The sequence below is a fragment of the Aegilops tauschii genome, chromosome 4, assembly GCF_002575655.3.
Source record: "Aegilops tauschii subsp. strangulata cultivar AL8/78 chromosome 4, Aet v6.0, whole genome shotgun sequence".
NCBI classification, from domain to species: domain Eukaryota; kingdom Viridiplantae; phylum Streptophyta; class Magnoliopsida; order Poales; family Poaceae; genus Aegilops; species Aegilops tauschii.
Window position 1 is genome coordinate 282471190 of NC_053038.3, and position 26621 is coordinate 282497810.

The 26621-nt window shown below is 46.4% G+C and overlaps 1 protein-coding gene across 3 annotated transcripts; it reads left to right on the forward strand.

Annotated features, from left to right (window-relative positions):
- Nucleotides 1-26255, forward strand: LOC109754678 (peptidyl-prolyl cis-trans isomerase CYP23). Of its 3 annotated transcripts, XR_002230759.4 has the most exons (9): nt 55-305; nt 16293-16406; nt 16500-16648; nt 17022-17094; nt 17175-17264; nt 17402-17441; nt 24109-24222; nt 25713-25795; nt 25882-26255. XR_002230759.4 is itself a non-coding variant. In XM_020313589.4 (8 exons), the coding sequence occupies exons 1-8, from the start codon at nt 162-164 to the stop codon at nt 25900-25902; spliced, it is 714 nt and encodes a 237-aa protein (XP_020169178.1). In that variant the 5' UTR covers nt 1-161; the 3' UTR covers nt 25903-26255. The 3 variants fall into 3 exon arrangements, 2 of the variants coding, with proteins under 2 accessions (XP_020169178.1, XP_045083584.1); XM_020313589.4 differs by lacking the exon at nt 24109-24222 and having other exon boundaries at nt 1-305; XM_045227649.2 differs by lacking the exons at nt 24109-24222; nt 25713-25795; nt 25882-26255 and adding an exon at nt 17675-18043 and having other exon boundaries at nt 1-305.
- Nucleotides 26256-26621: the final 366 nt, after the last annotated feature.

A 26621-nucleotide genomic window follows, 5' to 3' on the forward strand; every position in this document is an offset into this window, starting at 1 on the left:
GGCAGGTGGCACGGTGACCGGCCGAGGACTAGATCGGTCGGCCGGCTGGGATCCTTTCCCAAAAAGAATGATCAAAGCAGTTACCGGTGGCTCGGAAAGCGCTTTCTGACAGCTGCTCTGCCCTCCTGCAGCTAAACCAGCGCACACCAAAAAAAAAAAGAATGGAGGAGAAAAGAAAAATGGCGGGTTTGTTCCGGCACATCGCCGCCGCTCTCCTTTTCCTCCTCACGGCTGCTTCGACCGCCGGCGCTTCCACTTATTACGCCTCGGATCCCAACCTCGGATCCGCCCGCGTCGTCTTCCAGGTCCGATTCCTGTTCCTGTTTGTGCTCTTACCGTCGTGAGATTCGCACCCAGGTGTTTCGCCTTGAACTCCTGCAAATTGAGCGGCCTATTCTAGCGTTTGGGGGAGGAAAAATATCCCGGAATTAGTTTTTGTAGATTAAATCCTCTATATCTGTCGACGAATTTGCTTTTCTTTTTTTGAAACTTGTAGATCGATTCGTGAATCGTGAGTATCCATGAGGATCTTAGCTGGAATTTCCGAGCCGCTGCTGTAGTTTTACAAAGATTCGTTTTGGAATTGGTTTAGCATGGGTGGTACGGCCAGAGTGTATTGGAGTTAAGAGTGAGAGGATTGCAAGATCCAGGAATCTAGGATTGGTGAGTGAGCTGCTGCATATTTCTCGTCAAAATTCTGATTTTCTGGGTAACTCATATTGGCCGAATACACCTAACTACTCCCAACTGCTAGATGATACGGGTGTAATGGCACAAACTGGATCAGATTTTTTCAATAAAGGGCGACTTTATTATCTCAGAATGTAGCATCAAGCGATACAAAGCATTATGAGTAACATCCGGCCTATGCATAACTAGGATGCACACAGCCAAATCTAGAAGTCTGACAATAATTCATGAAATAAAACCGACAAATCAGCAATAGTATGTTAGATCCATGGGATCGGGTAGGTTAGATCAATCCGGTAGCCCTACCTTCTCCTTGGGTTGAAGAGCTCGAGCCGGTGCTGGCCATGGTGAAGTAGTGGCCGGTGATGGCAGAGAGATGGCGGCGGTGGTGTGCTTCCCGTGAGCACCGCGCTAACCCTAGATCGGTAGGGGATTTCGGTGGGGTTTGTGCCAGCGGTGAACTTCATCAGTCGTGCCCCGGCCCCCACCTCTATTTATATATGCGCGGGTCACAGGGGCCCAACAACCATATGAGGGTTGGGCACCCCAATCAGGGCGTGGATCTAAGGGCCCGGTGGGCAGTTGGGCCCACACAGAGGAGATCAACGTAACATTCTCCCCCTTGATCTCAACTTTACTTTTAACCTTATACTTTCTAATTTATTTGTTTCATCACATATTGGTACATAGAGCATGTTTCATCGTCACAGCTTAATTGCCAATAGAATCATACAGCTACAACATACGTTTTGTTCAGAAACAAATTCTGTTCCTTTTGGGCCTATCCAGGAATCATAGGCTTTCCCTTAAACCCATGCCGGCTAAGTGTTCCTTGAACACATTGGGTGGTAAGCCTTTCGTTAGCGGATCCGCAAGCATATCCTTTGTCCTTATATGCTCGAGACTTATAGTTTGATCCTGGATTTTATCTTTCACAACATAATACCTTATCTCTATTGTTTTGGCAGCATTACTCGACTTGTTGTTGTGATCATAGAATACTGCAGGCTGGTTGTCATAGTACATCTTTAGTGGTTTGTGAATACAATCTACCACTTTCAAGTCGGGTATAAATTTCTTTAGCCATATCGTTTGCCCCGTGGCCTCGAAGCATGCTATGAATTCTGCATACATCATGGATGATACAACTAACGACTGTTTGGAGCTTTTCCACGAAATAGCTCCCCCAGTGAGAGTGAATAGGTATCCTGACGTGGATTTTCTATCATCTCTGTCCCCTGCAAAATCTACGTCTGAATACCCTTTTATCTTTAGGGAATCACTTCTCCTGTATATTAGCATGTAGTCCTTTGTGCCTTGCGCATAACGCAATGCTTTCTTTACCATCTTCCAGTCCTCTATGTCTGTATTCTCTTGATAGCTACCGAGTACCCCAGTGATAAAGCTAAGTCAGGGCGAGTGCACACTTGTGCATACTGTAAGCTGCCAACAACCGAAGCATATGGTATTGCTTTCATTTGATCGATCTCGTACTGGTTCTTGGGACATTGGAATTTACCAAAACTATCGCCCTTGACTATAGGAGCAGGTGTGGCTTTACTCGCATGCATATTATACTTTTGAATAACCTTGTCTAAATATGCTTTCTGTGATAGTCCTAAGACTCCATTGTTTCTATCTCGGTGAATTTCGATGTCCAAAACATATGATGCTTCACCAAGATCTGTTATGTCAAAATTTGAGGATAAGAACTTCTTTGTTTCTTGTAGTAGACTAACATCACTGCTAGCAAGCAGGATATCATCCACATACAAGATTAGGAAAATATATTTCCTATTTTCAAACCTTGCATAAATGCAGTTATCCTTAATATTTTCTTCAAATCTGAAACTTTTAATCGTTTGATTAAACTTTAGATACCACTATCTAGAGGCTTGCTTTAATCCATAAATGGATTTCTTCAGGCGGCATCCCATATTTTCCTTGCCTTTCATGATAAAACCCTTGGGTTATTTCATGTAGACATTTTCTTTTAAATCCCCGTTGAGAAATGCCGTCTTTATGTCCATTTGATGTAACTCTAAATCAAAATGAGCAACTAATGCCATTATGAGGATAGAATTGCTTGGTACTCTGTTGAGAATGTGAATGGCAGTTTTAAGTGCCTCCATCCATAATCCCAATGGCAAGGTGGAGTAACTTATCATGCTGCGCACCATATCCATAAGTGTACGGTTGCGCCTTTCAGCTACTCCATTTTGCCGAGGCTCGCCCGACATTGAATACGGGGCTACTATGCTAGTCTCCTGCAAGAACTTTGCAAAAGGTCCAGGGACTTGGCCATATGGAGTGTGCCGACCGTAGTATTCTCCGCCACGGTCGGATCTTACTATCTTTATTCTTTTATCATGCTGATTTTCAACTTCAGCTTTAAATATCTTAAATTTATCCAACGCTTCAGATCTTTCTTTGATTGGATAAATATATCCATAGCGAGAGTAGTCATCTGTGAATGTTATGAACGAGTCATATCCATCCACACTTTTCATCGGAAATGGTCCACAAATGTCAGTGTGAATGATTTCTAGTGTGCCTGTACTATGGATTGCACCCTTTTTTATTTGTTTTATATACTTTCCTTTAATGCAATCTATGCATTGTTCTAAGTCTGAGAATTCTAACGGAGAAAGAATTTCACTTTTGACTAATCTTTCTATTCTCCCCTTAGAAATATGGCCCAAGCGACAGTGCCATAATTTCGATGAATCGTGTGTTCTCTTTTTTTCTTTTGTTCTTTATTCGACGCGACATGCTCATTCACATTACACACAGAGTGCACTTTTTCACGTAGTGATAATAAATAAAGCTCATCATGTAGTAAAGCATCACCCACATAAGCATTATTAAACCATATGGCACACTTGCCATGTCCAAAAATAACATTCATAATTATCTTCGTCCAAACATGAAACACTAATTAAGTTTCTATGACATGATGGAACATATAAAACATCTCTAAGTAGAAGCTTGAATCCATCGGCTAACTCCAAGGAGATGTCGTCAACAGCTTCAACTTCCGCTTGAATTCCATTTGCTACTTCAATGCCTCTTTCTCTTCTTTGCGTAGTCTGGGTCGAATGGAATCCCTGTAAAGAATTTGCAACATGAACAGTTGCTCCTGAGTCAATCCATCAAGTAGATTTCGAAAACTGTGTATACAAGGATTCATTTACTAAGGAAACAATGTTGTTACCTTGCTTTGCCATTAAGGACTTCAGCCAATCGGGACAGTCTTTCTTGTAATGTCCGGTCTTCTTACAGTGGAGACATGTGTCTTTGTCCACTGGGAAAGACTTCTGCTGATGCTGATAGGGAGCTTTACCATGTGGCTTTGAGGGGGAACTTTTGTTGTTTTGATTGTAATTCTTTTTCGTATGATCCTTCACATAGTTGAGTGAACCACTATGTGAGGCTTTGAGTCTGTCCTCTTCTTGGAAACACATTGCTATTGTCTTTTCAATGTCCCATGTTCCAGGTGACATATTTTAGTTTACAACAAAAGTTTCAAACTCCTTTGGCAGTGAAGCCATGACCATGTGGACCAGGAGCGCTGGTTTGATCTCCAGATCCTCATCCATTGGCTTAAGCTTTGCTGCCATGTTGCTCATCCTGAGGATGTGCTCTCTTATTCCATGACTACCACCTATGTAGTTTTCTGTCACCAGTTGCTTTAACACCTAGGTGGCATATATCTTTGAAGAGCCAGTGAACTGGCTCTTTATCTTTGTAAGCAACTCCCCTGCGGAAGTACACTCTGCAATTGAGCCCCCAATGGCGCTCTCGATTGTATTCTTTATAAATGCCATGCACTTTTTGTTTGCATTGACCCACTTTTGGTTTTCTATGGAATATAACATCTCCACAGGAGCATGATCCCCCCTCTTTTTATCCCACGCAACATCATCATCAGTGGCCTCTCTGACTGGCTCTGTAGGTCTGACCGGCTGTGGAGTGTCCACAAACCAGTCCAGCTCAACACAGACAAATGCCAGTTCTACTTTCTTCCTTCACTCAGTGTAATTGTCACCTCTAAGTGTCGGAACATCTTTTAGGCAACTCATCAAGTGGAAGCCTCCTGAAATCACAATTTAAGTGAGATCAGTATAACAATCATATGCATTAATCTAACGTTGGTCAAATTAAACATACAATTGTCTATGCAGTTAAATCTATATTACCGTTGGGCAAAATATTAGAAATAAATGCACCTTTAATTGCAATAATAAAACATGATCATGTTATTAACAACGTTGGTCATAAAAATAACATAATCATATTCATTTTAATAATCACTTTAACATGCTCTTAAAAACTTAATTCTATGTAAACTTTCATTTTCTTTGTAAAAGAGCACTATTAATTATCTACGCAGCGTAAAAACATGAATAAAAATTCATGAACTTTTTACTTGTTACAGAAACTTTTCTTCGACTAAATAAAAATTCATGAACTTTATTATTTTCTTTATAAAATTGATGAACATTTTTTTTTGAAAATTTTCTATTTTCATTTTCAGAAACTTTTTCTGTTTACTTTTCTATTTTCTAAACAAACTTTCTTTGGATTAAATTTTAATAGAAAATACTATGTGAAATTTGCCCAAAACTGGACAAATAACAAATAACAGAAAAAGAAAACTGAGTGGCCCGGCGCGCCAGCCGACCAGAGCCCAGCCGCGCGAGCTGGCCAGAGCCCAGCCACGAGGCCACCTTCGGCCCGGGGCGGGGCTAGGGTTCGTGTCGTGGCCGTCGATCTAAATCCGACGGTCGCCCTTGCTTTTCGCCCGATCAAAAACGGGCTCCAGCCATCGGGGGGAAACCTTAGCGCTCATTCCCCACCCCCTCGCACGCGCCGCTCTGCGCCCGCTGCTCTCTTCGTCTCGCGCCGGGAGCGACTGCGGCCACCAGCGGCAGGCAGTCCGGCCGCCGGCGACGGGGTCGAAGACCACCGCGCTGCGCGTGCCTCGTGCTCGCTTCTCCTTCCTCCCGTTCCCCTTCTCTTTCCTGTTGCAGAGAGGGCGGGGCCCGTCCTTCGATCTGTCTCCGCGGCCGGGGCCCGAGGCCACCGGTGAGCTAGGTCTGGCCGCCGGCGACGGCGACCTGAAGCCATCTCGCCGCGCGCGCGACCCTCTGTTTCATCTTCCCCCTTACTTTCTTTATCCAGCTCCACTGCAATAGAGAGAGAGAGAGAGAGAGAGAGAGAGAGACGGGAGAGCCTCCTCTTCTCCTCTGCGCCTGATGGAAGACGACGATCTGTGGCCCCGTTGCCTCCCCTTCGCCGGTGACGCGTTTCCCTTAGAGGAAGCACGCCGCCGTCTAACGGCGTGGCTGTGGTGCTCTTTGCCCCTTTCGTGGTAGTTCTTCGTCCCTGCACCTCGGCTCGCCGATGCGTGTGGGGATCGAGAGGAACAGGCGCGGCCGGAGTGGCGACGCACTTTGCCGGCGAGGCCAGAGGCCCTCTGCCGGTAATCCTTCTTTGCCCTCTGATTAGGGTTCTTGGAAGGGGGAAAATTATCTTTGAATTTCTTTTCTACCGAAAGGTCTAAACCCAATTTGGCTGATACCATTGTTAGATCGATGGGATCGGGTAGGTTAGATCAATCCGGTAGCCCTACCTTCTCCTTGGGTTGAAGAGCTCGAGCCGGTGCCGGCCATGGTGAAGTAGTGGCCGGTGATGGCAGAGAGATGGCGGCGGTGGTGTGCTTCCCCTGAGCACCACACTAACCCTAGATCGGTAGGGGATTTCGGTGGGGTTTGTGGCAGTGGTGAACTTCATCAGTCGTGCCCCGGCCCCCACCTCTGTTTATATATGCACGGGTCACAGGGGCCCACCAACCATATGAGGGTTGGGCGCCCCCGATCAGGGCGCGGATCTAAGGGCCCAGTGGGCCGTTGGGCCCACACGGAGGAGATCAACCTAACACAGTAGAGTCCTATAGACCGACACTATGCATATGTCAAAGGAGGCGGTGGATCGATCCGTAGGTTATGCTGCCACCCATGTCGGGAAAAAACTTCCGTAGCCACCTGCTCTAATCGCGTACACACCGCCATGAACAACGGTTGGTACTCCGACCGTTGTAGCATAGACCACGTATTTGAGAATTGCACCGCGAGGCAGTGGAGGAATACAATACAGACCCGCCCCCGCGTCGCCCACGACTGATGACTCGGGGGAAAGCTAGCCGCCGACGGCCAGGTCCCCTCTCCGCCCCCCTCCGCTACGCCGCCGCTGGAGGGCTTGCTGGCGAAGCCGCGCGGTGCCCCGGGATGGTGGCGGCGGGGCGGCCTCGTTCCTGCGCGTCGCGACGCTAAGCCCCTTCCTCCCAGATCGGATCTGGCGCGTTGCCTTCTCTGCCGGCTCGGCGCGGCGGCACCGCCCGGGCCTGCTCATCCCTCGGCCGCCTCCTGGCCTCCTCCCAACGCAGCTCCTCTGCTGGTGCTGGTGGATGCGCTGGAGGCCCGCTTCCGGCCCCTTCCCCGATGCAGCTCTCCTTCTGTTGGTGGTGGTGGATGGGCATGAGGCCCTTGGGTGTTGGCGGCCGGCTGGCTGAGGGTCGGCCCTGCTTCGGCACTGCCCGCTCCTCTTCTCCAATGGCATCTCCTCCAAGGTGCGGTTCCGGCTCCTGCGTGTTCGTGTGGTCAAGGTGGTATTTTTGGTGGGTGGTTGAGGCCTCGCGGTGGATTCTTTGCCGTCGCGGTTCCGGTCCCGGCGGTCATGGACCCGCGTCTTCCAGTGTCAACGGCCTGCCGGCGTCCTTCCCGGCGCCGCCTCGGCTGCCGTGCTTCGATTGCTGCGTCCTCTCCAGTCTTCGGCTCGCGGGCGTTTCGGCGGCTTCGCCCTGACAACTTGGAGCTGCGTTCCCTTTTCCGGTTCCTAGCTTGTCGGTGGCGTCGGTTGCCATCCCATCCTCCGCGTCGGCGCTCTTTACCACGCCGCCTTTCTGACCCCATCCACCTCCATGCCACGCCGGTCCCAAAGCTCGTGTTTTCTCGACGACGCCCGGTGCCTCCCGCTCCGGTGGAAAGCGCAGCCCCACCCTCCTTTTGAGGTGGTGGTCTCAATCAGCGGATTGACCTCCTAATCTCTAAACCCTGAACCGGCGGCAATGGGATTGCTCGGTCCTAGGCGAGGGCGAAAGCTCTGCTCGACTTACCTATGCTGGCAGCGGCGGCACTCGTGGGTGCCGTTTCCCTTCCTGGAGGCGCTGCCATGGCCTTTATCTGTGCCCCTCTTCGAGCATGGGGGGAAACCCTTGGTCCGGTTCTTCAGATCGGATGGTGGCGGCGTCATGACGTCGCTCCCCTTCTTGAAGGCGCCATCTTGCCTGCTCGCGGCGTCCCCGGTGTTGGCTCTGGAGATGTTCGGCCGCACCTCTATGTCCTAGGCTCGGTGGGTTTAGCCATGTGTTTTTTTTCCTTCTCTGTTCTGGCTGAGCACCCCTTGTCTCTCTGCTCAGGGTACCATGCCCACGCCTTCTCATGTATGCGTTCGAGCCATGTGTTGTACCTTCTTATGTACTCATTTTGTTTCCTTCTATCAATGAATGATACGCAAGTTTTGCGTATTCGCGAAAAAGACCACGTATTTAGCGAGTGCGTACACCGGAAAATAACCTGCAGAGGAGAAGCCTTTTTGTCATCAAAAACCAAACCATTTCTACATAGTCAAAGCAACCAAATTAAGGCATACGCTCCTACCCTTATTAGCGTTTTAACCTATTTGTAATACCGTCCAACCACTGACCAAAAATATTGGCAACACTTGTGGGTGGATACAAATCTGACGCTATTTGGATGACCGACCACGTAGAACATGCAAACTTGCATTGGAAGAAGAGGTGTTTGATTGTCTCGTCACGAATACAAAAACAACACTTCTTACTCCCTGCCAGTTGCATCGTGCGAGGTTGTCTTTAGGTAACACAACTCTCCAAAGATACCACATGAAGATTTTCACTTTTAGTGGAATCTTAGACTTCCAAATTTTCTTGTTATTACTCACTGGTACCTCAGAGTGCGTGAGTGCACGGTACATAGAGTCTATTGTGAAAGACCCTGATGTCGTAAGGTTCTAGCGAAACACATCCCGGCCTTGTGTCAGGTTAATCTAATCCAGCCGGGATAAAAGATTATGCCATGACATAAGTCGCGAGCCAATCAAATCCCGCCTAAACGAAATATTCAGCGGGGAAGAACTGAGCGCGTGCGCAATAGTATTATTCTTATCGCGAGCAATGTTATACAAGGCTGGATATTGTCCTTTGAGACTGGCATTGCCTAGCTAGATGTCTTCCCAGAAACGAATCTCCCATCTTTCCTTTATCATGAAGGACCCAAAGCGAAATAGATGTTTCTTTGCCGTCATTAGGCCAGCCCAAAAGTGCGGGTTGCCAGGTTTCCAATATGCCTGAGACACCGCCTTTTGGCCTAGATACTTGTTGCGCAACATGGTTTGCCAAACACCATCCTTAGTAAGAAGTTTAAATAACATTTACAGAGAAGGGCCTCATTCTTGACTTGCAGGTCATGAATTCCATGGCCACCTTGGTCTTTAGGCCTACAAACCATGCTTCATTTGGCAAGCCTGTATTTTTTCTTTTCACCGTCTCCTTGCCAAAAGTATCTGGATCTAAAATAGTCTAGTCTTTGCAGGACCCCTTTTGGGAGTCGGAAGAAAGAAAGCATATAGAGAACCATATTTGTGAGGACGGAGTTAATCAAAACCAGCCGACCTCCAACTGAGAGCAATTTTCCTTTCCAACTTCTCAACCGTTTCTCTAGACGCTCCTCCACATGCTTCCACTCTGCAATGGTGAGACGCTGATAATGAACCGTTATTCCCAGATCTTTAATCGGGAATTGGCCAAGTGCGCAACCAAACAGGTCAGCATAATCAGCCGCCGCCTCAACGGCTTCTCCGAAGCAGAACAATTCGCTTTTATGAAAGTTAATTTTGAGGTCTGACATTTGCTCAAATGCTGAAAGCAAGAGTTTCAGATTTCGAGCTTTGTCCAGGTCATGTTCCCTAAAAAGAATTGTGTCATCGGCATATTGCAAAATAGAGAGGCCACCATCCACAAGGTGTGGCACTACTCCCGCAATCTGTCATCCTGCTTGGCGTGCTCAATCAGAATAGCCAACATGTCAGCAATAATGTTAAATAACATTGGGGACATGGGTCACCCTGTCGTAGTCCTTTTTTGTCTGAAAATAATGACCTGCATCATCATTGACTTTGATGGCCACACTACCTCCAGTTACAAAATTTTGCATCCACTGGTGCCATTTATCAGAGAAACCTTTCATCCTTAGGGCTTGTTGGAGAAAAGACCACTTGACCTTGTCATAGGCTTTTTCAAAGTCAATTTTGAATACTACTCCACTCGTATTCTTTCGGTGCATCTCGTGAACGGTCTCATGAAGGATTACTACCCCATCTAGTATATTCATTCCTTGCATGAAGGCCGTTTGAGATGGTCGGACAACATGGTCAGCTATCGAGTTTAACCTATTCGTAGCCACTTTGGTGAAAATCTTGAAGCTGACATTAAGGAGGCATATGGGTCTGAACTATTGGATCCGTTCAGCCTCCTTAATTTTTGTCAACAAAACAATCTTGCTAAAATTTAGCCTGAATAGGTCAAGTCGATCGGCATGAAGACACTTAAATAACTCCAAAAGGTCAGTCTTGATGATCTCCCTGAAATTCTGATCGAATTCTGCGGGGAAACCATCCGGGCATGGAGCTTTGTTGTGTTCCATTTGGAACACCGCCGCTCTCACCTCTTCCGAGAAAGGTGCCGTGAGGATATCGTTCTCTTTCACCGTGACTTGTGAAATATCATCTGTTCGTGCCTTGTCAAGGGTGACATTCCCTTCATCTGGCACCCCGAACAAAGATTTGTAGTAGATGGTGATATACTTTTTGAGCTCCTCCTGACCTTTGATCCGCCCCTCATCCTGTTGGAGACTACAAATACATTTCTTCCTATGTCGACCATTGTCGACCAATTGGAAGTATCTTGTACTACTATCTCCCATTAGGATGAAGTCAGCTTTGGACCTCTGGTAGTATTTGATCTCCTCTTCGCGCAATAGACGGGCAACCTTCTCATTAGATTGATTTTTCAATTCAATCTCTTGTTGAGATAAGGTGCGTGTTTCTGCAATTTTGTCGAGGTCATCAATGATGGTGCAGAGGCGCTGCTTTTCTTTTTTGTATAATCCGTTGGTGTGTTTCGCCCATCCAGAGAGCTGTTGCCTCATGGCCCTTATTTTATAATTCCATCTCTGAATCGGTGTACGACCAACGGCGGGCCTCTCCCAAACGCTCTTGATTACGTCTACAAAACCTTCCCGATGCAGCCATGCCAATTCAAATTTGAAAGGGCGATGGGCAGGATGGCTCGTAGAATTAGAATGAAGAATGATTGGCGCATGATCCGATAATGCCTCGATTCGCTCTAGGGCTCGCACGGTCACCATAGGAAATTTTAGCTCCCATTCGGTATCCATGAGTACCCTATCTAGCTTCTCGTATGTCGGCACAGAACAATTATTAGCCCAAGTGAACTGCCTCCCCGACATACAGGCCTCCCGAAGATCCAAGCTGTCAATCACAACATTGAATAGGAAAGGCCAATGAGTGTCGAAGCGGTCGTTATTTTTTTCTTCCTGGTACCTAAGGATGTTAAAATCCCCTCCAATAAGCATTGGGTACGGGTTATCGTTAGCCAAGTTCACCAGTTCACGGAGGAAAGCAGCTTTATGCTCATCTTGGGCAGCCCCATAGACTGCGACCAGGCTCCATGTAAAATTATTAGCCCTGTTTGTAGGTGAAATTTGATATGAAATTCACCGGTCGAAAAAGCCAACAAATTCATGGTCGTGGTCTGTATCCCAAGAAGGATTCCTCCAGACCTTCCACTAGCTGGTAGACTATGCCATGTGTAGTCGAAACCACCTGATAGGTGATCGAGGACGTGCGGGCGGAAGTCACATTTACCAGCCTCTGAAATTGCCACAAAATCTAATTCGTGTTCTCGCACACAATCACCAACGTGTTTATGTTTAGCCAAGTCTGAGAGACCTCTGCTATTCCAAAACATGCCTCATGTGAAAACTCGAATTGGTGTGGAACTTTTCTCCTTCTTGGGCGGTTTTTGTTTCATTTTAGAGGAGTGCGATTTAGATTTCCGCGAAGACGCTGTGAAGTCACAAAACATTGACCCAGGTCTTGCAACATCTAAACCCACCTCGGTAACCTCACCAACCAAGTCGGAGATTAGCGGACCATCATTTTGGCATCCGCTTCATCATCATCCTCGGTTTCGGGGTTTGGTAGGGTGTTATTACACTTCGGATAAACATTTAAATGGTCAATCTCCATGTGTTTAAGTGCCCCAACCGACAGATTAATTTCATTATCGTTCTTTTCCATAGATACACCAATAATCTTTAAGCTACTAGTAATACGAGTATCTGAAAAGGTAAGAAAAGATTGAGCGGACGAGATACCTGGCGTGGGTCCAAATTCCTCAAGGCCTGGCGACGCATCGCCTTCGCGAGGCAGTGTTCATCAGTCGCAGAGGAACCATCAGCATCAAGGGAGTGACGGTTACTACGTCGAAGGGGCGTGGTCAGGCCTCTAGACATAGTACCCATCGGCGTCGACAGAGTAGCCGTTGGCGTAGACTTAAACGAGGGTGGGGGTGTCCGTACAGTCCCGGTGGTCGGTGAAGAGGAACGCGCTGCAGAGCCCAGTGGAACCACGACGACAGCCGCACGAGCCGGTGACGCGGCTGGTGGCATCGTCGATGTCCTGGTGTTCTCGCAGTGGGTGCCGCGTCACGACAGATGCCATGGGATGGCTTAAAGGTGAGGGCAAGGCTACATCGGAGATCCGGGACGGGATTGAGCAACATCACGTGGTGGTTTACCCAGGTTCGGGGCTCTCCGTGGGAGGTAACACCTTTAGTCCTGCATGTCTGGTGTATATGCGAAGTAGTACAGAGTTGCTCCTAGAGCTGTATTACAGGAGGCAGTGGAGAGCTATGGGCTTCATGCCTCATGCATATGAGTGTGAGTGTGTGGCGTGAGAGCCAGAGATGAATGTATAGCCGTGAGTGAGTGTGGTGTGGTGTGGTGGGCATGAGTGCCTTGTGTTGGCCAAGTGAGCCCCCTGGTGCATCTTATAAAGGGATGCCCAGGGGACAAGGGGTGGCCCACCTGGCCAACTATACTATCTAGAGGTCATCCGAAGTGACGCATGATGCATGCATAATGCAGCACTATTGGGGCGCAGTGAAGTGATGCGCTATAGTGTTTGCTCTATCAGCAATAGTGACCATGGTATGGCCATCTTCTCCGTGTCGGGTCGGATGTGACGCCGCGGTTGACTCCGCGTAGCAGGCCGGCTGGAGCAGCCGGACGGGAAGCAGGCTGGAGCAGCCGGGTGGCGAGCCGGCCGGGGTGGCCGGGCAGCCGGACCGAGGGGTGTTGGCCGCCCTGATGTTTTGAAGTGTCGTTTCGTCTCCTTAAGCCTACCACCTTAAGCCTACCCGGGGGTCATCCCCCGACAGTCGAGGAATCCGGCCTGCAAACCGGAGCAGAATGAACCGAGTGCGCAGCTGGTGGCGCGACAGGATCCACGGCCGGCTGTATCCGCGCCGAAGCAGTGGCAGAAGCATGTGCTGCAGCTGCATGCAACGTCGGGGCAGCAGCATTTGGCTGCTTGAGCGCCAGGCTCATATGCGCGTCTGGGCCATTCTCCGTGACTGCTGCATGCCGCATGTAGCCAAGAGCCATAGGCCGGCCCTCCACAGCCGCTGCCTGTATGGCGCACTCAGCCGGGGACCGCGCCTGGTCCACTTCATTCGCGTGAGCAGCAGGAGCTACAGGCAGTCTCGTTGCTGCCATATACACGTCCGGCTGGCCGGCCGAAAGCCCGGTTCTGCTGCCTGTACTGATCTCTGCACGGACTTCATGGGAACCGCCGAACTAGTTTGAGCATCCGATGTCGTATTTTCACCAACAGCTTGGACATTTTTAGACCTCTTGCTAGCGTCTCTGTCAGGCATATCCTCACCCCGGTTAGCGCCGTCCTCATGGCCATCATCATGGTTTTCCCAAATTCGTGGGATAAAGTCAACATCTGGGACATAGTCCTCCAGAACAAAGCGAAGTGAATAGCGATTAAGTTTAACATAGACATCCGAGGAGACCGAAGCATCAACAGACCCATCTTTCTTGGAGAAAATATTCAAAGAATGTACGGCCACCTGAATTCGCACAATTCCATGCCGGCGCAAAGAAACCAAATCAACATCTTGCGTGGCTCCTATAACTGATCCAACCGCCCACAAACCGAGGAAATGGCGGAGAGGTGGTGGAACGCCAGTGACATGAACCCATACCGGCTGCAAAGGAAGAACGGATGTGACCTCCTCGGCAATCCATTCACTGAATGCAACCTTCACGTTGTGTGATTTGACATTGTACTCAAAAGCTGTCACACATTTCAAAATCTCGAGGGACGGGAAACAAACTAGGAAAGCATTGTCTCCATGCGGCATGGCTTCCCACTTCCAAGAAGACTGGAGTGAGGCGATCTTAGCGACCTCTACCTCCACCTCAGCAGCACATAAAGAACCACCGGAGATCGTGACCAAAGCAGTCGGCAGTGTTGGTGGTGCTAGATGTTCCTTGAAAAGCGAGTCAGGTAGTTGCACGAACATAGCGTTTACAAGCCCGCATCCACCGAGCGACGCAATGGGCCTTGGCTGCTTGAACACAGGACAACGGTGCATAGGGTGCTTGTAGTTGTTGCAAATATGACAATAGTGTATCACCGTGCAGTCCTTGGAGAGAGAGTAAATTGCACAAAACCACCACTTTGAAGGCTAGGTTTGCAGAAAACACTACAATACATTTTTTTTGTAAAAAACACCGTGTCTACCGTAATCTTTTTGCAAATAACACTGATCGGCGGATTTGCCTCCATTGAGTGTGTTTATGACAGATGGGCCCCGCTAGTCAGGATGACGTGGCACCATTTAACATCTCACATGTAATGGTGAGGTTGGCTAACGTTGTCAGCATGTGTGGCTGTATGGGGTCCACCTGTCATTGGAAGAAAAATTAAAAAAAATGGTTCATGCGAAGTGTTATCTTCCTCTCCGCTGCATAAAGAGAATCCCTCAAAATCCCAGCGCCGCCACCGCTTCTCCGGCGCTCCCACCGCCGCCGCCGCCGCCGTCGTGCCGCACGCTGGATCCGGCCATACCCACCTCACCTGCCCCACCTGACACCGGATCCGGCGAGATCCGTGCCTGTCCGGCTGCTGCTCCGGCGTGGTCGCGGTCGCCTTCGGTGCTCGGCGGACGCTCTCCACCCGCGTCGGTGCTGGAGAGGGTAGGCTGCGCAAGGGTGCTGATGGGAGTGGGGCTAGCAGATGGGCTCGCCGACCGCGACTGCAAGCTCCAGCGCCTGCACATGCAACACCACCAGGAGCTGAACCTGCTGCTGCTCGCACGCACCTGCGCCCCTGCTGTTGCCGCTAGCGCACCTCCGCCCATGCTGCTGGCTGCTGCTCGCGCGCACCGCACCAGACGCCACAGCCCGCCCTGCTCCCGGCTGAGGCATAGGCCAGCGCATCATTGAGCAGGGAAGCCCCTACTCGGCTCCGTCGATGGCGTGCACGCACGGCAATGGCGACGCCCGACGTGCCCTAGCCGCCTGACGTCCATCAAGCGGGACAAATCCACTACCGGGAGGAGCTGCAGCTGTTCGGGGCACGCACATCGGCGGCGCGGCCGAGGTGACGAGGATGGAGGAGGGGAAGCTCAAGGCCCTGCTCCAGGGGCAGTCGCGGACTCGCGGGCTGCGCCGGCGTGGGGTTCGTCATGTGCAGGGACTGCAACGGCAGCCGCAAGGTGCGCCTCGACGGCGAGCGGAAGGAGACGGTCCAGTGCAGTGGGTGCAACGAGAATGGCATGTGTGCTGCACGCAAACTGCTCGATGAAATGCTCAATAGAGAGTGTTACACTGACAAGCGGGTCCCATATCCAGCAAAACGATTCAATTTAACGGTGTGAGAAATTTGTGCCACGTCATCCTGACTAACGGGCCCCATCTGTCATAAACACACTTAACGGAGGCAAATCCGCCGATCAGTGTTATTTGCAAAAAGATTACGGTAGACACGGTGTTTTTTGCAAAAAAAAAATGTATTGTAGTGTTTTCTGCAAACCTAGCCTTCAAAGTGGTGGTTTTGTGCAATTTACTCCGAGATGATCATCTGAACGACATTTGAAGCACCAAAGGCCGGTTTTCTTTCCTTTCGGGTCCTGTCCAGCGGCGTCCGTCGAGGCCGCAACCACTGGATCAGATAGTTTATTTGCATTGTTGTGTAGCATACCTAGTTTTGTTTTTTGTACTTTGCAAGAACTTTGTTTTTAATGTTCTTCTATATCTGTTGGTACTTATGTTCCTTTATATGACCCAGTTAATCCTCAAATGTAGTATGCTAATCAATTTTCTTACTGACATCACCTACTTGTTTTGCAATTGTACCTGCAGTTAAATCATGGTGACATTGAATTCGGCTTCTTTCCTCATGTTGCACCTAAGACAGTTGAACACATATTTAAACTTGTGCAGCTTGGATGCTATAATACAAATCACTTCTTCCGGGTATGAATAAATTTGATAACTTGCTGACACATTTTGTTTGTTTGTTATGGACTACTTTTTATCATATGCATGCACATCTGTTACTGGTTGCAGGTTGACAAGGGTTTCGTTGCGCAAGTTGCCGATGTCATGGGAGGTAGAAAAGCCCCTATGAATAAAGAGCAGGAACAACAGGCAGACAAATCAATTGTTGGTGAATTTAGTACTGTCAAGCATGTCAGAGGAATTCTCTCAATGGGAAGGTACTCCCTCTCTGAAGTTTTGGCAGAAACCTGTCTTATCAAACCATCTGGTTCTGGCCTAAACCATAATATCATGTACTAGCACCTTTCTGTATGCATTGGTTCATATTGTTCTCCATAGTTCCTTTTGTCTTCCCGTACAACTCCAGATGAATGCAACGTATATCCTTATTCAGAGTGGATATTGTACATGCAAGGGTGGGTGCTTGAGTCTAGGGTTTAGCTAATTATTTATCTTTAAAAATTCTGAAAAACATCCATAGATTCATTCATAAATATGATCAGGTATGCCCTGCACAAAAAAGAAGCTGCTTTGTATCTACAATTACATTTTATCAGCTTATGATATTTACTTATTCTTCCCCTCTGCAAGGTATTCTGACCCAGACAGTGCCTCCTCTTCCTTTTCTATCCTCCTTGGTGATGCTCCCCACCTTGATGGCCAGGTATTTAGCATTTTTTGAAAAGACTCATATTCAATGTCAGTTAAGTAACTGAATGGAGATTGATGCCTAATGGTTTTCAGTATGCTGTATTTGGGAGGGTGACTAAGGGTGACGATACATTAAGAAAACTAGAGCGCCTGCCAACACATAAAGAAGGCATTTTTGTAATGGTATGTATCTGTCAATGCCAGTCCTATGTGTGGGCAAATCTGTTCCACCTTATTTACCTCTTGAGTGCACATGTTAAATATTTGAATTCTTTCACATGCTAAATTGCACCATATTTATGTATTTATTCCATTTTCAGCCAATTGAGCGCATTGAGATTCTGTCGACATACTATTATGGTAAGTTGGTAACAACTGAAAGTTCCTTGTTTCTTCCCCCTTTTATTTTTATTTTCTGTATCTTGAACATCATTACCACGAACAAAATACACTAGCATATATGCAAATCAAAACAATGATAGTTAGAGTGTTACACCGCGTGCCCTTTAGATGGTTAGACAATTTACTTTTTTTTTAACCAGGCATTACCCTTTCCATTACTGCGACATAACGGAAATACAACCAATGTCCAGAAAATAAGGCGGGAAAGAGGGAAGCGGGTTCAAGCATCGCCGGGAAACCCACCATGAGCACTCGCCATCGAGATTACTCACTGTGGGGCGAAAACCCGACGACACTATATAATTCATACCCTAACAGAAACAAACACCGTCTACGATCAAACCAAAACAAACGCCAGGCTCCATCCAGAGCAACAGGCCCCATCCATCCTCACGCAGGAGGCAACTAGGTCAACAAAGCAAAGAACAAGATCACCCTCCTCAGCGAGCTCCTTCATCCTGGTAAGCCGTCGCGCAGATCCTCATCAGACGAGATGCATTATCCTTCAGCAGTTCTCCTCCAGTTCTCAGAGTTGCAGCGTCCTCCTGCTTCATCAAACCTGCCCAGTAACACAACAGAGCACAAGCAGAGAAGATACATTCAAATGGAGATTTGAGTTGATCTTCTCTATCATTGGAAGTAGTTTTTTTCTCTAGCAGTTGAATAGATGTCAATATGAAGGTTCTATAGCTAATCCTATCATGTATATACCTAAGAGAGTGATCCCCATTAATTCTAATTATCTCAACATGCATGTTTCAACATAATCAAAATTGTTGTAGCCGATAGATTTACTAGCTTGATCCACTAGCATCTGTCTGATCTACGCATGAGAATCCTCTACCATGAAACATGCACAAGTGCATTCTAAGTAGGTTTTAGATCACATTGCATTTAATTGTGACATGCACAGCTTTTCATGTTAATATTTTTTGTTTAAGTCGAAATCTATCACATTGTTTGAATCGTAAGGACCGAGTTAGTATTCTACAGAGTCTTTAGAAACTATATATCCAATTCCATGCAACACGCGGGGTATCATCTAGTTAAGTAGAATTTTAGACCCCTAACCATCTACATTTTTCATTCTAGAGTGATTGTTGATGAAGCAACACTAACCTGTGAAAATATTAGGTGTTAAAAGGTTTGACCTATGCCTAGTAAAGTAATTGTAATGAAATATTAATCTGTATGATACACAAAAGTATAATATTGAATTTCTGATCTAAAGAAGAAGTATATGCATGATTTCCCTGCTACCAAGCTGTTATGTATCGGAGTACATGGCCCTACCATGGCAGGTACCAATTATGGGAAGAGGTCCCCAACCGCTATCTTAGATAGTCTATCCTTTAAATAAAGAAGATATCCTTTAGCTTGCGAAAGCCAATTAGGGATAAGATCTGTGACCTCTTTAGATTGGATTGTTAGGCCTCTGTCTAAAGAGGACCCCCCCCCCCCTCCCCCCCCATGAGGAATAATGCAAGCTAGAATTAGAAAAATAACTCTTCTATCTTTGCTTCCAGGGCTGAGAGCTTCTCCCTAGCCCTAGTACAAAATCTATTCAGCACTTTAGCTATGACATGTGTATTTTCATGTATCAGAACCTGCTGTAAACTTTGATCCAGAATGTAAGTACTACCATGCTGAAAATAACTTGAAGGTGTTTGGAGAGAATAATTGGAGTGAAAGATTGATTGTTCTTGCTTCCTAATCTGAGATACAATACATCCTTTGTATATGGGATGTTTTGCCCTTGACCTTTACCTAATGCAACTAGAATGTTTAGAACTTCCCTAATCCGAGCTGCCTGCTACCAAATCTGCTAGCTGATTCTCTCTCTGACTAGGACTCCTAGTCATCCCCAATTCTCTGTACAAGCTTTTCTCTCCTTTGCGGACATAATGCCAGCATTGCCACTGTGTCAGGACCTAGCTATGATCTATGCAAAAATATCAAAGAGTATATGGCTTGATTTTGTATAAACTCTCTCAGATCCCCTTTTGTATTGAAAAAGTATGAACTATATGAGTGTATGATAAGCCATTGCGGCAATATTCTGGAAAAGAGATAGATAGCGATGACAGCCACACCCCGGCTGTATTTATAGGGAACCTTTTACCCGGCAAGACCGTGAAAAGTAACAGTAACAGACTCATAACGGTAAGTAGGAGATCAACGGTTCGCGACGAAGTGCTGGTGAGGAGCGATCCTGATCGTTGGTTGCTGCGAAGCGTTTTTCTGAACTTCTACAGTTAACTGAACTTGTCGACGCCTGACATTGCCCCCTTCTTGAGTTACGACGAGTCCTCACGTCGTTGTTGCTGCCTCCCTCCACGCTTGAGTAGTTGTTCTGAAGAACTCTGGGAAGGAGTATTTGACAAAATCTGCATCTTCCCACGTGGCCTCTTCTTCTGATAGGTTTTGCCACTGGATCAACCACTGCACCACAGGTAAGTTGTTGCGTGGTATCTGTCTGACTTGAAGCAGTGCTGCCGGACCAGTTTTGATGGTGCCATCTGTGTTAACCATGGGCAGCATGGGACTTGGAATTGTCTTGCTGCCAATGTGTTTCTTGAGCTGACTAACATGGAAGACTGGGTGTATCTGCACTCCCTGAGGGAATTGGAGTTTATATGCTGAATTGCCCACCTTCTGAATGATAAGAAAAGGACCATAATACTTATTCTGAAGTTTTAAAGCACCTCTGAATCCAAAGGCAGCCAATCTATATGGAGCCATTTTCAAGTAGACCATATCTCCCACTGAGAAGCTTCTTTCTACTCTCTTGAGATCTGCATATCTCTTCATTCTGTTTTGAGCTTTGCACAAATTTTCCTTCAATTGCTCCAGCATCTGCTGTTTGGAAGAGAGAAAATCTTGTGCTTCCTCATCTTCAGGACCAGGAATTGCAAGCTCTGAAATTAAGGATGGAGGAAATCCATACAAGGCCTGAAATGGAGACATTTTGAGAGTGGTGTGATAGGTAGAATTGTACCAGTACTCAGCTAATGAAAGCCAAGCTAACCACTTGTGAGGCTGATCAGTAGCCATGCATCTCAAGTATGTCTCTAAGCATTGGTTCACCCTTTCTGTCTGGCCATCAGTCTGAGGGTGGTATGCTGTACTGTACCTCAACTCCACTTTTAAGGCAGCAAATATATCTTTCCACAATTTACTGGTAAAAATCCTATCTCTGTCAGAGATGATTAGCTTGGGAGGTCCATGCAGTTTGACAATGTTGTCCACAAAAGCTTTAGCCACAGATAAAACTGAATAAGGGTGAGACAAAGGAATAAAATGACTGTATTTCGTAAATCTGTCCACCACTACCATGATCACATCTTTGCCATTGGATTTAGGCAAACCTTCCACAAAGTCCATTGTGATATGTTGCCAGGCCATGTCTGCTACAGGCAGGGGATCAAGCAAACCTAGTTGTAAGCAAGTTTCATGCTTTGCTCTCTGGCATATGGGACAAGCAGCAATGAAATTTTCTACATCAGCTTTCAGCCCAGGCCAATAAAAAATGCTTTTAACTCTGTGATAAGTAGCCCTTCTTCCTGAATGTCCACCCACAGGAGAATTGTGTAGAGCTGTTATTAGTTTGTTTCTGAGTTCCACTGACTTGCCCACTAATAACTTTCCTTTGTACCTTATTACCCCAGCATGTATTGTGTAGTCAGAAGTTGTGCTCTGTTTTTGCACCAATAACTGTTCCATCAGAGTCCTTGTGTGTTGATGTTGTTGATAACTAGTTATTAATTCTTCAGCCCAAGTAGGAGTGACAGCAGAAATAGCAAAACATTTAGGAATGAGCCTTGAAAGCGCATCAGCCACTCTGTTTTCAACCTCCTTCTTATATTGTATTGTAAAGTTGAACTCCAGTAGCTTCATCATGAGTTTATGTTGCACCCCTTCAGTGATTTTCTGGTCTGTGATGAACTTCAAGGACTGCTGATCAGTTTTAATCACCACTTCCTTGCCTAGCAAATAATGCCTCCACTTTTTAGTGCTTCAAGAATAGCCAGTGCTTCTTTCTCATAAGTGGAAAGTGCTGCATTTCTAGGGCAGAGGGCTGAGCTGTAATAAGAGATTGGTTGGCCATCTTGCATTAGTACAGCTCCAATTCCTTTTACTGAGGCATCAGTTTCCAACACAAATGGTTTACTAAAATTTGGTAGTGCAAGTACTGGTGCTGTAGTAAGTGCTTGCTTCAGTTGAGCAAAAGCTTGATCATGCACTTGTGTCCATTGGAATTGGCCTTTTTTCAGTAAATCATGCAGTGGTCTGCAAATGAGACCATACCCTTTGATGAACCTCCTATAATACCCAGCCAGGCCCAGGAAACTTCTCACTTTAGTAACTGTGTCAGGAGTGGGCCGATCAGCAATAGCAGCAAGTTTTTGAGGGTCAGTTGCAACTCCTTTTTCAGAAATGACATGCCCTAGATATTCCACTTGCTGCACTGCAAAAACACACTTGGAGAGCTTTGCAAAGAGCTTGTTTTCTCTCAACACAACCATTACTATCTTAATATGCTCTAAGTGTTCCTTGAGGTTTCTGCTGTAAATGAGAATGTCATCAAAGAAAACTAACACAAATTTCCTCAGATAAGGCCCAAAGATAGTGTTCATCAGTTCCTGGAAAGTGCCAGGTGCATTAGATAGCCCAAAAGGCATCACCAGATATTCAAAGTGGCCTAAAAAAGTTCTGAAAGTTGTTTTGTGTATGTCTTCTGGATGCATCCTAATTTGATGATAACCAGATCTCAGATCCAATTTAGAGAAATATTTAGCTCCATGTAGCTCATCCAACAAGTCCTCAATGACTGGAATTGGAAACTTGTTTTTTATTGTCAAGGAATTCAACTTCCTGAAGTCAGTACACAATCTCATGGAGCTGTCCTTCTTTTTGACCAACAGTACTGGAGCAGCATATGGACTCTGACTGTGTCTAATCAGGTGTGCTGCCAGCAGTTTCTTGATCTGCTCCTCCATTTCTTTCTTTTGGTGTTGGGGCACTCTGTAAGGTCTCATATGGGGAGGGTTAGCACCAGGTACCAATGGAATTTTGTGGTCTAAGGCTCTGTGAGGAGGAAGTGTAGTAGGTTCCTCAAATAAGTCAGCATATTCCATCACTAACTTCTGTATCTGAGGAGGTGTTTTAGTTCCTTCAGGTGCTTCCATTAAAATATTGTGCACTTGCAATAGGAAAACCTCTGCTCCTTTTTCCATTTGCTTCTGCACTCTCTCCACTGGCACTTCTTTGGTTGTTTCAGGATTTGTGTAAATGGCAGTAGTCACAGTTTTCTGGCCTTGTTGTGTAAAACAGAAGTTCTGTTTGGGAATATCAAATGAAACTGGGCTCACTACAGTAAACCAGTCATATCCCAATATAACATCATGGCTGGGCAGGTCTAATGTTCTGAAATTGTGAGACAACTTGATTTTTGCTATCTGAAACTCACAGTTTGGTATGACAGCAGTAGACAGTAATTTCCCTCCTCCAGCTACTTCAATAGATTTAGGTTTTACTGGAATCATGTTGCAGTTGAGCTTAGCTGCAAACTGTGCATTAATGAAAGAAGTTGTACTGCCAGAATCTAGTAGAGCAACTGCTCTCTTCCCATTGATATGTATCACAATTGTTGGGGTGGGAACTGCCAATCTTTGCCCCATAGCATGAGCTGAAACAAACATCACTTGTTCTTCTTGTTCCACTGCTTCCATTTGTTCTTGTTGTATTGCATCTTCCATTTCTTCTTGCTGTTGGTCCTCACCCTCTTGTTGCAACAAGTGCACATTAGGGATTAATTTACATTTGTGGCCATGCATCCATTTGTCCCCACATCTCCAGCACTCTCCCACTTTTCTTATTTTCTGGGAATTGTTAACAGGTATCTCTGCTTGTCTTACTAGCAGTTGTGGTGGCAGAACAGGTGTGCTCTGCTTCACTGGAGCAGACCAATTGCTCTTCTGGTAGAAATTGGTAAAGGTTGCCCCTGTTTTCTTAGGTGCTGTGGTCACATGAGGGTGACAAGGCTCTATGTCCTTAGCTAAGCAGTAAGCATCTGTGAGTGTTTGAGGACGAAGTGGCCTTAACTGATACTTGATCCCATCTCTTAAGCCATTTACATAGCATCTCACAAACCAGAGTTCTCCCAGCTCAGGATTTTCCTCCTGAACATCAGCCATTAAATCTTCAAACATTTTAGTGTATTCAGACACTGTACTCTGCAGCTGCTTAACTGAATTGAATTTCTTAGTTAGATCATATGAACCATTGTCAGAAAATCGTTTGACCACCTCAGCTCCAAACTGTTTCCATGTCAACTGCTTTTTAAGTAACCCAGACCTTCTCAACCACACATCTGCATCTCCTATTACATACATTTGAGCCAGGGATATCTTGTACTCCTCTGGAGCTCCTGACATTTGAAAATACTTGTTGCACTGTCTCAGCCAGCCTACAGGATCTTCACCTGAAAACTTTGGAAAATCCAGTTTGGGACCTTTTGTTAATGACTTCATGAACTGTGCCTGCATGTCCTGCTCGTAAGTTCTGCAATAGCCTTGCCATAGTTGCCTATCCCTGTTGTTCTGATAGTACTGGTTGAAAGCAGGTGTATGCATCTGATCTCTAGCAGTCATGGGAGTTCCAACATTTGGTATTGTGTCAGTTCTGATAGGGTGTGCATATCCTGGGGGTGCCTGAACTCGGTTTGTCCTAATAGGAGGTAAGTTCTGCAATTGCTCTTCAATTTGTTTTGATTTCTCCTTCTCGAGTTCCAATTGTTTCCTGAGTTGCTCTGTTCTGTCCACTTGGCTCTGCATCTCTTCCTGCTGCAATGTTGGGGATTTTGGGATCTGACTAGAGCTAGATGGTCGCTCCTGTTGCGTGTGGGGAGCTGTGGTTTTCACCAATGTCTGCAAGACTGAACTCATCGCAGACAGCTGCTTGCTGAGATCCAATACCACCTGCTCCACGTTACCCACATGCTTTGAGATTTCCCCCTGTTTGCCGCTCATAGACTGCATTTCCTCCTGCAACTTGGTCATCTCAGAATGCAGTTGTGTGCTCTCTTGCTGTAAACCTCCTAAATCGTCCCGAAGGCCCAGCACCTCTTGCAAATCCGCTTCATCGATAGTTTTAGTCCGCCCCATCACCTTGATCAGAGATTCGGGTGAGGAATTTTACCACTGGATCTCCCCAGCAACCCTGCCCTTGCCTCTGATCTTGCCGCCGCCACGATCCACGCCGCCGTAGCACACGGATCTGTGCTAGAGCTCGGAATTTTACTAATCGAGCAGTTTACTCGACCAACCGACTCTGCTCGACAAATCTGTGCTCGAATTTCACCGCCGCCAATCACCTCAACCCCGCCGCCACGCGCCCGCAGGCACCGCCGCCGATTGCGAAGAAGGGTGGGGAAATCCCGATTGGAGAGAATTTTTTTTCCCAATTCACCTCTCTGCCGAGGATCGACTGCTCATGATACCACTTTGTCAGGACCTAGCTATGATCTATGCAAAAATATCAAAGAGTATATGGCTCGATTTTGTATAAACTCTCTCTCAGATCCCCTTTTGTATTGAAAAAGTATGAACTATATGAGTGTATGATAAGCCATTGCGGCAATATTCTGGAAAAGAGAGAGATAGCGATGACAGCCACACCCCGGCTGTATTTATAGGGAACCTTTTACCCGGCAAGACCGTGAAAAGTAACAGTAACGGACTCATAACGGTAAGTAGGAGATCAACGGTTCGCGACGAAGCGCTGGTGAGGAGCGATCCTGATCGTTGGTTGCTGCGAAGCGTTTTTCTGAACTTCTACAGTTAACTGAACTTGTCGACGCCTGACACACTGCCTATACTTATCGCTTTTCCTAACCAGAGTCCACAATAGAACCTGCCATTTCTTTCTCTTGCTTCAGAGGTAATACAGGGTTATCCCACTGCTAACTAGATCGACATATTTGAGTACTAAAACTTTAGGATTTTAGGTCAGCAAGGTCGTAATAAAATTGACATGTTCCATTGTGTACTATTTTCCTTTGTTTGCCTCTAGTATTCTGTTTGTACGTCCGTAGTTGAGTGAGAATTCATTACTGTAAGTTGTCTTTTGGTATTCTCTTTTGTGGGCTAGCTTTATGTCACAGATATTTGTTCATTTAAATCCTGAAGGTGCACAGTTCAGCCTCAATTGTTTTTGACTTGCATGCAGATATTGATGTAGAGAGCTGTGAAGCAGAGAAGTCTATTCTTAAGAGGAGACTTTCTGAATCAGCATCAGAAGTTGAGAGATGGGTGAGGATCTCACTTGAGAAATATAAAAATGTATTCTTCTTACACATGTTCATAGTGGTCAACTAACCTTATTTCTATTTTTGTAGAGACGAAAATGCTTCGCATGATCCAGCGATTGAGTGTCTTTATTTTCCTTTCGGCCCCACCGAGAAGACATGCATTTCAAAAGGACATCCATATTACCTCTTCCAGGATTTAGAGTGCATGTGCATTCCAAGGAGAAGGGTCAGACTTGTACTATGTCCAAATGCGTTGTACTATGTAATTTTTCCATGAATTCGATGTTACTGTGAACGCTTTGATAACTTTTCTTCATTTGGCATTGTTTCTCTATGGTGACCAAAATTTTGTCTTGTATCTATGTGGCATGCTTAGCACATGCACAGCGTGAAGCATTGGGAAGGACCTAATGCAATCCAATCGACCGATAATCTAATGAAAAATAAATAAATATTACACATGTATGCTTTCCCTGCTCGTTCATGCACCGTGTTACAGAGGCGGTGCGCTGTTTGCTCTGCGCTACTCCACGTTGTACTGTTCGCTGCAGGACAATGGCACTGTGCACTATAGAGATGACAATGATTGCCACGAGAGGTGGACTCTGTTACAGGACAGGATTGCATTTGTGCATAAGCTACCATCGCTTTGGTACGTAGTGTGATAAGGGCATCTCCAACAGCGTCCCTCAATCTGCCGCAAATAACTGGATCATGATGCCGGGATCATTTTGGCCATTCAACACGGTGCCGTATGCGTCTATGCCGGGATTATTTTGGCCATTCAACACGGTGCCGTATGTGTCTATGATTCGTTTAAAACGTAT

Coding starts and splice junctions, on each gene's coding strand:
- LOC109754678 (XM_045227649.2), top strand. CDS start 162: ATGGAGGAGAAAAGAAAAATGGCGGGTTTGTTCCGGCACATCGCCGCC. Junction 306..16,292: donor CCGCCCGCGTCGTCTTCCAG/GTCCGATTCCTG, acceptor TTGTACCTGCAG/TTAAATCATGGTGACATTGA. Junction 17,442..17,674: donor TCTGTCGACATACTATTATG/GTAAGTTGGTAA, acceptor ACCAATGTCCAG/AAAATAAGGCGGGAAAGAGG.